Below are 15,000 nucleotides of genomic sequence, written 5' to 3' on the forward strand. Positions count from 1 at the left end.
TCTCCACGGAGTTCCGCATGACGTCGTAGGGGCTACGAGATGTGGGAATGGATGCCGTTGCTGTGTCACTGGTGTATCCTAGAAAAACATAAATATATTTGAAAAATAATTAGTTTTTAAATTTGGGGTAGGGGAGGAAGAAGGGGGAATGCTGGCTGAGCAATGGTAATAATATAATAATTTGCGTTTGTCAAAAGGAAAATCTGGCCCCAGCGCTCTGTCCTTAGTTAAGGCACTATATTCAAACTACCCTGCTTGACCCATGATTGTGAATGAAAACCTGGCTATATCCAGCGATTGAAATTGTAAATTGATAGTGCATAAATGACGCCGAACAGGTCAATTGTACTGTATGAAATGTAAATTTGGAATCAGTTGTCGGGGTAGTAAATGGATCATTAGCACTATGGACCATGTTGACCATGTTGTCACTAGTGGAAATGCGCAAAATAAATGTCCATATTCATTTTTTTTAAATAATAGAATCAATCAATTAACGTCACTGAGGTCTACGCTATTAGTTCTTCTTTTTCTTCAAGTACCAAGTCTGTGCCAGACATCGGTGATCATGGTACGCCATTCATCTCTCTGATCAGATAACCTCAGAAAACTAATATTAATGCGGTGAGTAGTTCCTATTAAATTCTCTTGGGCCGAACTGATAAGCGATATATCTGGGCAAGAAAATGTCTTGGGTTGTTAAAACAGTACGTCATGAACACAGAGGAAGAGAGTTTAAATCCAGAACATTTTTGAGCATGTACATCGATAGAGATACAGGTTGTCCATAAAGCCTTTCCCTATTTCATCACATTTTAAATAGAAAACCGTTACAGTCAATGTACTTTAAACATTGATTTACGAATGCAGAAATGCTTTGCATTTTGTTTACAATTTTTAATGCACCTCAACGTGGTTGCTATGGCTACCTACAATAAAGTTTTTTTTTTTTTTTTTAATAATAATATTCCTGTTATTCATCCATTAGGGGAAATTTTTCTCTAGGGTCCATTCCAAGGGAAGACTCTAATAACCCATGCGTCAGCTGCAGTGCAGCGCCGCAAATTAAGCAAGGGTGAGGTGACTTTCTCAAGGCCACACAGCGCAGCGGCGGGTGATCGAACTTGGTACCTTTCGGATACGAAGCAAGACCGTAGCGCTGAGCCACGCTGTCCCACAATCTATTTTCGATATTTATTTTCCAGTGAATTTTGTAGCTTTTGCGGAGTGATGGATTCAATAACAACACTTTCTTCATGGTAGGCAAGCCAACATCTGGTATAGGAGCTGAATAGATGCCCTCAACGTCGAGGAGACTGTCTTCTTCAAACTTTCTACAAATGAGTGTCATACAAATTCGCAGGTCCTCTATGAGCCGGATTTTAAAAAAAAAATTAAAACATTTATGAGTAATTTGAAATTATGTAACTTTTTTTCAAGGGGAATAATCGAGTAATAACTTTGAACTTAATTTTTAAATTTTCTAATTTAAAAAATTAAAATCGGGCTTCTAGAGCTTCTTTATTTTCCTTTTTTCTACCTCTGGCCAAAATATTATCGCAATCGGTTGATAAACAAAAAAAGCCTTTGACTTTTTAAGATTAAGTTTATTTTCCAATATGGCGTCGTTTCCATAGCAACGGGCAACTTTTTTCGAAAAAAATTATATGCAATCCTCCTTCCCAAACATATACATTATGACTGTGCATAGATGTTAAGGATATTTCATCAAATAAAAAACAATGACCCTTTAGTGTCTACAATGGTTCTAGACCGACATGCGCTTATTTGCAGGTCTGATAACCCAATTCCTTGTGTAATGGAAGTATCAAAAAATGATGCAAATTTCATTGTCCATTACAACAATGTTAAACTAGGTCCATAAGTATGACCTGACGACCAGCATAAATGCACTTGTCGTTTTAAACTAATAAGACCCAAGACTAAAATGATAATATCGAGACATGAAACTTTGGGGTCCTTCCGTATTTGAGTGTTTAATGTCAAGTCGGTAAACATGGCATTAATTTGTATATTGATTTATGTTTTAGTAAAATCACGCTTAGAGAAGAATAGTTTAAGAAGATGAAGAAGAAGAAGAAGAAGAGAAGAGAAGAAGAAGAAGAAGAAGAAGAGAAGAAGAGAAGAAGAGAAGAAGAGAAGAAGAAGAAGAAGAAGAGAAGAAGAAAAAGAAGAAGAAGAAGAAGAAGAAGAAGAAGAAGAAGAAGAAGAAGAAGAAGAAGAGAAGAAGAAGAAGAAGAAGAAGAAGAAGAAGAAGAAGAAGAAGAAGAAGAAGAAGAAGAAGAAGAAGAAGAAGAGAAGAAGAAGAAGAAGAAGAAGAAGAAGAAAAGAAGAAGAAGAGAAGAAGAAGAAGAAGAAGAAGAAGAAGAGAAGAAGAAGAAGAAGAAGAAGAAGAAGAAGAAGAAGAAGAAGAAGAAGAAGAAGAAGAAGGAAGAAGAAGAAGAAGAAGAAAGAAGAAGAAGAAGAAGAAGAAGAAGAAGAAGAAAGAAGAAGAAGAAGAAGAAGAAGAAGAAAGAAGAAAGAAGAAGAAGAAGAAGAAGAAGAAGAAGGGAAGAAGAAGAAGAAGAAGAAGAAGAAGAAGAAGAAGAAGAAGAAAGAAGAAGAGAGAAGAAGAAGAAGAAGAAGAAGAAGAAGAAGAAGAAGAGAAGAAGAAGAAGAAGAAGAAGAGAAGAGAAGAAGAAGAAGAAGAAGAAGAAGAAGAAGAAGAAGAAGAAAGAAGAAGAAGAAGAAGAAGAAGAGAAGAGAAGAAGAAGAAGAAGAAGAAGAAGAAGAAGAAGAGAGAAGAAGAAGAAGGAAGAAGAAGAAAGAAGAAGAAGAAGAAGAAAGAAAGAAGAAGAAAAGAAGAAGAAGAAGAGAAGAAGAAGAAGAAGAAGAAGAAGAAGAAGAGAGAAAGAAGAAGAAGAAGAGAAGAGAAGAAGAAGAAGAAGAGAAGAAGAAAGAAGAAGAAGAAGAAGAAGAAGAAGAAGAAGAAGAAGAAGAAGAGAAGAAGAGAAGAAGAAGAAGAAGAAGAGAAGAAGAAGAAGAAGAAGAAGAAGAAGAAGAAGAAGAAGAAGAAGAAGAAGAGAAGAAGAAGAAGAAGAGAAAGAAGAAGAAGAAGAAGAAGAAGAAGGAAGAAGAAGAAAGAAGAAGAAGAAGAAAGAAGAAGAAGAAGAAGAAGAAGAAGAAGAAGAGAAGAAGAAGAGAAGAAGGAGAAGAAGAAGAAGAAGAAGAAGAAGAAGAAGAAGAAGAAGAAGAAGAAGAAGAAGAAGAAGAAGAAGGAGGAGGAGGAAGAGGAGGAGGAGTAGCGGTAGACGGAGGTTGACATTTATAAAAGCAGCCAAGATCACGTGACCGAAAAACAAAGAACAGTCAAATGCTTAATAGTATTTTACTGGGTGTGGAAAAAAAGACACGTTTTGATAGTTCTAGATGTTTTCAAGGGGTCCCTATTCATAAGCATTTTAATTTTATACACCGTGGTGGAAAGACATCGTGTTTGATTTCATATTTCTGTTGATTTATTCTATTGCAACAGAAAAGGGCCCTTGGCACGTACCTAATTATGATGATTACAAAACAAATATTTTAACCAAATTACTGATTAAAAAAATTTTTTCTTCTTTTGTTGTTGTTGTTGTTGTTATTGGGAGATAAGAAAGATAAACAAATAAAAATATACAATAGGCCCATGTTTTTGGTTTGCTTTTATTTTTTGTTGTTTTTTTTATTCTGGATTTTTTTTTTCCTTTAAAATTTTGGTATTTAAAAAAAAATTATTCATGAAACTATACCCTAAAGTTTGTTGTTAAAAAAATCCTCACAATCATTTATAAAGTTAAAGAGACATAAATAATTGATAAAGTAAAATAAGATATGTAAGTAAATACCATAATTAGATATTTAAAAAATAGAAACAGAACCAAAAGAGAAAGAAGAAAGTGAGGTTTTTAATTGTAACTGTGAAAAATATTTGAAACAGAAGGCCTTTCTTTCCCGTCTTTTGACAAATAATTTTAATTGATTGACAGATGGAATAAAATAATATGTTGCCAAAATGTAATAAGGCGTGTAATAAAAAAATTCATTGTAGGGAGAATATTTGTACGACATGGATTAATGCCGAATCAACAGACACAAATATTATAGAGGTAGGAGGAAAAGTGGGAGGCGGTACAGACAAGAAACACTCATCTTTCTTTTTGGCCTGGATGGTTAAAAAAAAAAAAAGATTATTGATAAATGACCATTATGTAATTTGTCAGAAATTCCGAAACTTAAGACTTTTTAAGGACATTGAAATGATGCATCAGTGGAGAAGGCGAGGAACAGTAACGATGTTAGATAACTTCTCATCGCTCTCTTACTCTCTTATATTACAGTGCATTTCCACATTCTTTCTTTCTTTCCTTTTTTCTTTTTCAATCAATACTTAACCATGATCATTGTACGGTACTGTACAAGCTCTTGATTTTTCCTTGCGGATTGGATTGGTAAAGCGTGGTTTCACTCCTCTTTTGTCTGATTTCGAGCTTTGCCCAGGTTTATTTTGACTTTTTGCTCGTTCACGATTAGACATTATTATTGTCCCAAGCTAAACCGTTTCTTAAGAGTCAAATCAAAACAAGTCAAGAAATATTACTCTGTAAAGATTCTTATTGTCTTATAAAAATTGGAATAGTCTCCCTTGTTATTTCTTTTTTTTTTTCCTCTTTGTGTTCTGGATGTTTGTTGGTGGGAGGAAAATTCATCCGCTTCATACCTAATGTGTTGAGGTGCTGTGTAGTGAGGTTGAGAGTTTAGAGGAGGAGTGTCCCAATCGAAGATGGCGGAATATGTGTATTTTTTTCTATTTGGATGTAAACATAATGGAATAAGATTGTAAGCTCATTTATGGAAGATGCAACCACCGCCTCGAAAGGTGAGATTGTTGTTATTGCCACCATTCATTTTAGAATAACGATTGTTACTCTTATGAATGATTTATGAATTTATGGCCTGTCGAAGGATGTGATTAGATTTTAAGTAAGTAATCTCGTATGTATTTACTCATTCATTGAACTTACTGACATTGGATTGTAAATTCCTTGCTCAGTAGCCTAGTCAGTAGGAGTCTGCTATTGCAAGGCTATATAAATAAAAATAGACGAGCAGAGGACCACCAGGTCAAGGGCTGGTCAATTGGGTCCTATGTAAACGTACTATAACTCTATTATAACTAGAATTACACCAGCGGTCGGCCTTCCGAAAGCTTCGTGTTAAGGGAAACAACCCAAATATTCCCTCAACTAACCCTAACGTCTAAAGAAAAAAATAAGGTCGTCAATTGACAAAGGACCTTGACAATTGACAAATCGTCAATTGTCAAGGACCGTGTCAGTTGCCACAGAGTAGTGTCACAAAGTGATAGTATTGCCACGGAGTGATAAGTAGTGATTGTGATATTGATATTCTCTGATATTCTCTTCTCTCTCTTTCTCTCTCTCTCTCTCTCTCTCTCTCTCTCTCTCTCTCTCTCGTCTCTCTCTCTCTCTCTCTCTCTCTCTCTCTCTCTCTCTCTCTCTCTCTCTCTCTCTTCTCTCTCTCTCTCATATTCCATCTTTTTGTCATGGACCGTGCCAATTACTATTTACCACTAACTGAACTGCCACGGACTGATGTTGTTGCACAATTCTTTTGCTTTTACATGAATCGTTCCAAATTCTGAAGATGTGCAGTAGGGTATATTTTCCTTCAAAGTAAAGGAAATCCCACTTTTAAAAAAAATTATATTGGGCATATTTTTACTACTCGGAAGGGATTCTTCGTCGTACTTCTGTTTGTTTTTTTCCACTGAATCTAAAGTTTGGATCCGAAATACAACAGTAATTTTTGTTTTTATATGATTTTAACATGTCTTGGAATTCATGAAAATAATTATAATAATAATAATAATTACTCAACCTTGTCAATTGACACTTCCAAAAAAAATAAGACCTAGACGTTTAGTACCTTAACTGACCCTACTAATAGTACTAGTACTAGGGAAAACAAACACCCAAGACCTTTACTAAGACCAATAACTAAAAAAAAATCCTCCGACCTCGAGCTAATATAGAAAAAAAAAATAGTACTGCTTTGCACTTACCTTTCAATACTTACGCCCCTCTTACTTCCAGTTGTCGGAATGTATACAATGCACTTAGTTCACTTAGTGTTAAACTAACCAAACTACACAATAAATGTAGAGTTTTAGTTTTAGTTAGGGAAAAAAGAGGCCTTTTGGAAGGGAACATAACCATCCACCTCTTCTAACATAGTCGTCTGCATGTAAACAATATGGTACTGTGTATTATTAACTAAGTTAACTACACGATAATATCATTGACGGTATGTGTTTAAGTGAAATACATGCCTGATCAATCGTACCTCACAGAAAACTATGTGTCACCTTTAACGATTCAATTGATAGACTGATTGTACAAATCGAGTGAGAACTAATCACACAATTAACAGTGGGAAAAAAACAATAACAAAGAGCAGAGTGATGTTAACTTCCTTCATTCTTTTGTTTCCAAATAACCAGCAATATTTGTCCGAGCAGATTCGAGGGTGTGTCACAAATCCCACATTTTGATTTTGGTAAAAAATCTACTGGTTAACTGCCACCATAGAAATTGAATGTAATTCCAAGCGTGAGGTGTCAGGATACAATCATAAAAATCCATTAATCACTAATGATCACCATTTCCCCTTCCTCTTCCATCTATCACGGATTCACAATAAAAACTACAGCCTAAGTTCTCCTCATTCATTTCTTCATGGTTAAGATTCTTTTACTGATATTTTTCCTTTTTTTTTTTTGTTTGTTGTTGTTTCAAGTTGCTAAATATGAGTATTTTAAAATGTTTCGATTAATCTTAAGACTTAATGCTTAATGCAAAACAGAAACAACAATATTAACACTAGAATTGCTTTATCAAAGATACATTTTTATACAGAAAAGTGAGTGGATCTGGGACTTATGTTGATAATAACTAGAAATGAAGTGAGTAGAAAAATGCCAGGAAATATAGAGAATAAAAAGTTTGAAGCCACAACCTGCTTGTTACGATAGCTCTGCCTGGCGACCAGAGGAAAGCTCTATTATTGACATCATCCACCAACCACTCCAGTGGACATTGTGAAACATCCCTCTCATGGATAGGCTTAATCTGTTTATATCTTGTCTTGTTCATCGAGACATAATACCAGATGAATTTGTTTATTTAAAAATATGCATTATCAAGGTCTAAAAACTAGATGCAGAAATTTGAATCTACAGTCCAAAATTATGAAACTTGGGAAAAGTTAGAATCTTATATGAGGGATAAGGATATTGTTTCTTTTTTAATGCAGAACAAATTAAACTAAATTTTATTTTTCTATTTACTTTTTGGCAACTGTTTATTTTGTTTTTTAAACACGAAACATAATGGGTCAAATATTGGCTTGTCAGTAAATGATCCATGGCTCCAAATCATCTCAATACATATATTTATTTTATTGTTGATTTAAAAAGTATTTACTTAAATTAATTCAAAGTCACATACTCTCCTCATTTCCTCTGGTTTGCCAGTTTGCATTTTCCTTTATTATTAATTGATTTTGGTGACGATCGGATCGTAGCACAACCATCTGTGCCAGTTAATCCATGACATTCCTTGTTGACTGAATATGCAAACGGATTGGATATTAGTATTAGTATTACTCAATTTGAAACATCTGTTGGGATTTATAAACCTTAGGAATGACATCATAAAGACTGATGCAGGTTTAAGTTTGATGGATAAGGGTATATAGCGCAATATCCACTAAACATGCTCAAAGCGCTTTACAATGGGTCCCTGGCCAACAGCAACACTTAACATTTAGGACGGGACATGACGCCTGTCAGGCGATATTACTTTTTTTTTCGGACAGAGACAATGCTGTTAACAGCCAGGCACTCATTTTACACATGAGTACTGTGAGAAAATGTGAGTAAAGAGCCTTTTCCAAGGACTCAACTATGCGGTGAGCGAGACTCGAACCCAGGACCTTCTGATCCGAAAGCGAGTGTCATACCACAATACCACATAGCTGCACAAGGGTGGTGAATGGATAGCTAATATTAGATATGTCTTCATTATGTTGTCTTTCCCTCAGCATGGATTGGTACTGTCTCATTCTATGTTGTTTGAACATATGACATAGACTACTACTTCTACTGGATCTGTTTGAGTTGCTGGCATGGAAATCCCCCTTACACACACACACACACACACACACACACTTCCCATCAATATTATACTTTTCGTCTCCTGAATAAGAATATTAACAATAGGACATGATCAAAGATTTCTGCTGGACTCAAATGTTTTTAATCTACCATTTTCTGTCTTTCCAAATGATATCTCTAGGTGAAGCCGTCGGCGGCCTTGAAGAATATTCATGCTGACCAGGTTTCCAAGCTTCAAGCTAAACACCAGCAGGAATGTGACTTACTGGAGGATATAAGGTACACCTATTTGTGTCTCACCACCTCAAACTGGTATTTTATTTTCGAGGAGAAAACAAATGATGAAAATTAAATCCACTGATTACTGGTTAAGCTTTAAGTTTCTAGAATCCACAGTTTGTTGCTTTGTTTTGTATTTGAAAAAAGCATTGAATGTGGACGGATGACTGTAACATTCCTTAAGTCAATGTAGCAGGCGATTGCAAAGAGATGAATAAGTAATTAATTTTCTTTCTCTTCATTAATGTTATTTCATATTTAATTCACCAACATAGCCAATGAAAACATAAACTTATTCTTTCCATTTTACCCTTTTTTTTTTACTTGTCTGGAGTTTACATAGTTTTGTGTTATGAAAACAGGGGAGAAAATCCTAAGCTTTCATGACCCAGAAATGTGTGCAAAAAGCATTCAATCAGTATGCCAAGCGCAACTGAGCTCGTAAATCGTTTTTGCAATACAGTTGCAAACACATTCAATTTTAAAATTTGATTTTGGCTCTGTCATTTGAAACCATTCTGTAAAACAATACCTGGAGAATGAGCCATATATATATATATATATATATGCATTATATATATATATATATATATATATATATATATATATATATATATATATATATATATATATATTATATATATATATATATATATATATCATCTAGTCAGCTGATCCTGCGTAGGACGTTGCTTCCCGAACTTTCTTGAAACAGATTACGGTTTTCCGCCAGTCTACTTGCTTGAGTTGCTGTCATTCCCAGCCATTCACATATATCTTGTTCCCAGCTTCTTGTTGGTCTACCTCTTCCTCTCTTGCCGTCTACCCTTGTCTGCAGAATGTGCTTTTCTAATGATTCGTGGCGAGTCGTGTGGCCAAAATAGTTCAGTTTCAATTTCTTTACAGTTTGAAGAAGAATTGGTGATTTTATTCCGATCCTTCTCAGGACTTCTTTGTTTGTTTGTTTTTCAGTCCATGATATTCTGAATATTTTTCTGTAGCATGCCATTTCAAAAGCTGTGATCTTTGTGCTCTCTGCTTTGCTGATAGTCCATGCTTAGCATCCATATGTAGCAGTTGGGAAAACAACACTTTTGAGGATTTTGATTTTTGTTGAATGCACTGCCCTTTCCAGATATTATTCATCTTTTCTAGCTTTGATCTTGCCATTGCTAGTCTCCTCCTGATCTCTGGGGCCGATTTCCCATTGTACTCAATCCTGGCTCCAAGATATTCAAAATTCTTTACTCTTTCTATTTCTTCTCCATTGATTTTTATGATGGCATCTGTTTTGCACTTGTCAGTATTCATGATTTTGGTCTTCTTTATATTCAGCTTAAGGCCTTTGGTCTCGCTATGTTCCTTTACAGATGTTATTAGATTCTCTAGTCCCCCCGGTGTTGTGGACAATAGTGCAGTGTCGTCTGCGTACCTCAGATCTTTTATGGGTAGACCTTGCATTTTAGGTTCGTTGTAATTACTTCTCCTGACATCGTTTGCCACATCTCGCATTATACCTTCAGTGTAAATGCTGAACAAATGGGGTGATAGAATACATCCCTGTCTTACTCCTTTTGTGACTTTGAACCATTCTGTTGTTCCGCTTTCTAGTTGTACCGCTGATTGTTGGTTCTCATAGAGGGATCTTATCAGGTTTCTAATTCTAGGATCAAGTTCATCTCCAGGAGAGTTTCCCGTAGTTTCTTATGATTAACACAATCAAAAGCTTTCGTATAGTCTATAAAACAAGTGTGGAGGCCAGAATTTACTTCTCGATGCTTCTGAATAATTTGACGCAAATTGAATATGTGGTCTCTTGTATATATACTTTATTCATTTTGAAAAATGGAAATTCGTTTACAACGTGGCATGTATAAAAATGTATAAACACAAAGTTAGAGAATCTATGGCGACAATGTTACATAATATATATATATATATATATATATATATATATATATATATATATTATATATATAATATATAATATATATATATATAACTTCCTGATGAGAGCAACGCTCGATAACAACGTAGTAGAAGTCAAACTATCTTAATTATATTTCAAATGTTTATATATATATATATATATATATATATATATATATATATATATATATATATATATATATATATATATATATAAATTTAATATAATATATGTGTGTGTGTGTGTGTGTGTGTGTAAGTGTACAAACATGTAAAAATATCCAACCAAGAACCGATAGCAACACCTTATATATTAATTTGATAAATTGAGATAGGCCATACCTCTGGCCGAACTTGTGAGTGTATATTAAAATATAGTATTTAATTTAAATCACAGTTGGGCGTTAAAAATTCGAGCACCGTGTGAATTAAAATGAATTAAGGTGACGTGTTGTCTTTGTTTTCATAGATATAAGGCGACGGCTCCTCATATATTATATTTATATATATATGTATGTATATATATATATATATATATATATATATATATATATATATATATATATATATAGATAGAGAGAGAGAGAGGAGAGAGAAGAGAGAGAGAGAGAGAGAGAGTAATTGACATTGTGCACCCAGCTCATCTCCACCAAAATGGCATGTAGCCGTCTAATGAGAACGTGTTTACACATAGTGAGGGGCCTGTCTGATTCAATCAATGCCGTGCCCTACATAATGGTGGAAAGATTTGGTTGTAATATTGCCATCATTTGGAGAGAGAGAGAGAGAGAGAGAGAGAGAGAGAGAGTACACTGTACTTATAATTGTTTGATGCGCCTCCCGATAAGACAGCTCGATCGATCATCCGAATAACACTTGAAATAACTGATTGTCTATTTCAAAAGACCTTGTGTTGTGGGGTACGATCATTGAAACGACAGTGTCTGCATTACCTTATCATTAAACAAGATAAATCAACAATCGCTGTAACTATAACGTTAAGAGTTCTGTCCCTGTGATCAGACTTTTCAAGCTACACTATTAGGACTGTGTTGTCTTACGTTTTATTGATAGCAATGGGGGATATTAAGTTTATGACATAGGAATAGATACTATGGTAGCGTATAAACAATGAAAATGTAGCAGATATTTTTTTTTTATATGAGCGTACCTACTTCGTTTTCTATAGTGTTAAACCGACAGAAACAATAAATCACTACCCTTGTAATTGTGAATGGGTGGCCAAATAACAATACCCCCAAAAAAAAAAAAAATAATAAATAAATAAAAAACAACAAAAAAAACAAATTAATTAAAAAAAAATAAAAAAAAAAATAATATATATATATATATATATATATATATATATATATATATATATATATATATATATAAACATGAGCATTTATATAGCGCAAACCCACTAAACATGCTCAAAGCGCTTTACAAAGGGTCCCTGACAATGGATAACACGTAATATGCGGAACGGAGCATGACGCCTGTTAGGCGATATTACAATTTTTCGACAGAGACAACACTGTTAACGGCCAGGTACTCGTTTTACAACAAAGAACGAAGTGAGTAGAAAAGTCTCAGAAGAAAATCAAGAGTATAAAAACAGCAGTCTTCTACTCACTTCATTCTTTGTTGTTATCTACATAAGTGTCTGCTCCACTTACTTTTCTGAATTAATACTCATTTTACACTTGAGTACGGTGAGCGAATGTGAGTAAAGAGCTTTTTCCAATGACTCTACTATGCGCCGAACGAGGCTAGAACCCAGGACCTTCCGTTCCGAAAGCGAGTCATACCACAAGACCACATAGCCGAATCCAACTCAAACAGACCGAAAGTACACAACCACTGGCTGGTAGAGAGATGTAGCTTTTCTTTAGTTGTAATAAAACATTACTGATGAACGGTAGGCTTGACATGCATGCCCGCATGTTTAACATTTTTATTTTATATGTTTCGTTTGTTTTTCTTTCTTTTTTAAAACCTTGACTTGGCAAGAACACTTTTTCTTGGTGTATGGATCGATTAAAATATTTTAACTCTCTCCTTACCGGCCATTTTCCAGAGTTTCCCCAAAACTTCACACCCCATCTATACAAAAATAGATTTATTTCACTCGAACACAAAATCTGTTTAGTTCTTGCTATACATTTTTATTTTGCTAAATGAGCTCTTCAATACAGTGTTACTATACTTTAACTAAAACAGACATTATTGTTCAAATATTATGATATATAAAAGAAATTAGAATGAGAAAAATGTTGGCTGCACCGTAACAAATGTGACGATTTTCCTATGGGTGGTAAGGAGGGGGTTAAACTCAAAACTTCTTACTGTCCCAGGTTGGTAACTTTATATTCCTTGGTTGTATTTTGTGAAATGTCTGTATCTACACATTTTATGGGCTACTGAATATCGGCGTGTTGTTCTTTACCCGTTATTCTTTTTTAATCCACAATATTATTGTGTAAGCATAATTTAAATAAGACATTGACTGACTTTGGTAACTCGTGTCGCTCTGTCGCTTGTATTTTAATAAAAGCAATGTGAATAGGTCTAGTATGATAAACATCGGTTAAAGGCAGGGGTAGGGGTAGGGGGAGGTGTCTTTTGAGGAAGACTTTACAGGATATTTAGGTATATGGTTGTGTGTTTGTGTGTGTGTTTGTGTGTTTGTTTATTGTAAAAGAGAAGGGAGAGAGAGAGAGAGAGAGAGAGAGAGAGAGAGAGAGAGAGAGAGAGAGTTTATTGTAAATTATATTTGTTTTAGAAGTGAAGAGGGTGCCAATGCTAAATGTATCCACTTCGTGGCTCAGCGGTACGGTCTTTACTTCGTTCCTGAAAGGTACCGAGTTCGATCATTCGCCGCTTCGCTGTTTGGCCTTGAGCAAGTCACCACTCCAGCTCATTTTGGTAATTCCAATCTTCCCGTGGAATAGGCCCTAGCATAGATAACACAGGACGATAGTCTGTGGGCCCTAGAGACACATTTCGTCTATGGTATGAAGAAAGGGAACTGTATTTTATTTATGTATTTATTTAATATGTGATTATTGGATGTCACGTTTGTGTGTCATTTCCAAATGATAATGGATCAGTTCTGTGTGTGTGTGTTGTCTTGCGACATGCAAGGTCGATCTCGAGTTAGAAGGTTGTCATTGCAGTACTACAAGTGTGTACGCTGACCCAGTTTTAAAAAAGAAGACAATCGTTTTCCTTTTTCTTTAGTAGGGGTCAGAAATATTTCAATTCACCTCTCATTTCATTAGGATACGCAATTTGTCAAAATTCTCAACCCTCATACCACTTTTAAAGTCCCAGGCTAGAGCCTTTCTGACAATTTGTGGATTGACGTTATTGATATTTGAAGTAAACGTTTTGCAGCCAAAATGAAAAAGAAAATAGACTAAATTTGATAAATCTGCCTCTGTCACCTCTATCGATCTTTATATTGTTGTTTCACTCCCAATTTTTCTTTTGCCTCGATTGTTCCAATTTTGAACCTATCCGATCACATTTTATGTCTCCTTTCATAGGATAGCGACCCAAATTGCAAAACTAGCAAGACTTGTCCCCGTTTTTAGACAATTCCTATGTTTTTTCAGCAAATCGTGGTGTATTTTTAAGCCCGTTTAAATGAAATCTGGACGATTTTAAGGACAAATAGGTTATCCCACATTTTACAGTTTTGAGAAAATCAACATTGAAGATTTCGATCCCATAAAATATCCAATTACTCAAATACTATTCAATATTTTTTTTCCAAACTTTCTGTGTGGAATGATAACAACAAATACATTACAGAATTCTCTTATTTTATTAAAAACAAGTGGGTTGGCCGAGTTGTCCATATTTAAACAGCATCACTGAGCAAAGAATTTACATTATATAATAAGTAATAAGGGCTATCCCACCCAGCTTGCACATCGGGTCATCCCTAGTTAAATGGGCTATCCCATCTTACACATGGACATGTATGTTGCGAAATAATGGGCTGTCCCTCTCACACATGCAGTCAATTTAATCAATTCTCCTACATTAAACGCATGTTTAATGCCGTAATTTATATTTTTTACGCGTCTAAACACATTGCACTGACAATTGAAATGCAAAACATTACCTGATATGATGGCATTGTTGTTTGATGGGGAGTTTTGTTCATTCAGTCGTGAATTCGACATGTCTCTTGTTGAAGCCATGTTTGAAGGGTTAGCCCACTTACACTTATGTATACATTGTGTTTTCGGTTAAAACGCAAGGCAGTTTATACCGATAACGAAGCAAATAAACGAAATTTATGATCGAAACCTTTTCAGGGGGTTGGGCAACGCCCACTTTTGACCCCTATTTAATTATTTAAAAAACCGAAAAATCTGAGATAGTCCACTTGTCCTTAAAAGCGTCCATATCAGAGTTAACCATCTCCTTGCCAAATATAGGAAAATCGTCACATTCGTTACGATACAACCAACATTTTTCTTATTCAAATTTCTTTTGTACATCATAAAATTTAAAGAAAATAAAGTGTGTTGTAGAGCACG

The 15,000-nt window shown here is 34.8% G+C and overlaps 2 protein-coding genes across 11 annotated transcripts in view; one reads left to right on the forward strand and one right to left on the reverse strand.

Moving 5' to 3' along the window:
• Window positions 1–5,170, reverse strand: part of LOC144971425 (uncharacterized) — a 13,813-nt gene extending 8,643 nt beyond the window's left edge. Inside the window, exons 1-2 of one of the 2 annotated variants that reach the window (XM_078912313.1) lie at window positions 5,064–5,170; window positions 1–78 (exon numbers count right to left, since the gene is read on the reverse strand). The exon at window positions 1–78 is cut by the window's left edge and continues 27 nt beyond it. In XM_078912313.1, coding sequence (XP_078768439.1) covers window positions 1–19 — 19 coding nt within the window. In that variant the 5' untranslated portion in view covers window positions 20–78; window positions 5,064–5,170. Of the gene's footprint in view, window positions 79–4,434; window positions 4,603–5,063 lie in introns of those variants that run through there. The other variant, XM_078912312.1, reaches the window with a different exon arrangement.
• The window catches only part of LOC144971419 (F-BAR and double SH3 domains protein 2-like), a 73,716-nt gene continuing 63,467 nt past the window's right edge, over window positions 4,752–15,000 (forward strand). For 5 of the 9 annotated variants that reach the window (XM_078912296.1, XM_078912290.1, XM_078912298.1 and 2 more), the window contains exons 1-2: window positions 4,752–4,918; window positions 8,418–8,515. In XM_078912296.1, the coding sequence (XP_078768422.1) occupies window positions 4,898–4,918; window positions 8,418–8,515 (119 nt within the window). In that variant the 5' untranslated portion in view covers window positions 4,752–4,897. The remainder of the gene's footprint in view (window positions 4,919–8,417; window positions 8,516–15,000) is intronic. The other 4 variants (XM_078912295.1, XM_078912297.1, XM_078912289.1 and 1 more) reach the window with 2 other exon arrangements.

This window comes from Berghia stephanieae, chromosome 4 (assembly GCF_034508935.2).
Source record: "Berghia stephanieae isolate SIO BIC M18660-M18661 chromosome 4, UCSD_Bste_1.3, whole genome shotgun sequence".
NCBI lineage: Eukaryota > Metazoa > Mollusca > Gastropoda > Nudibranchia > Aeolidiidae > Berghia > Berghia stephanieae.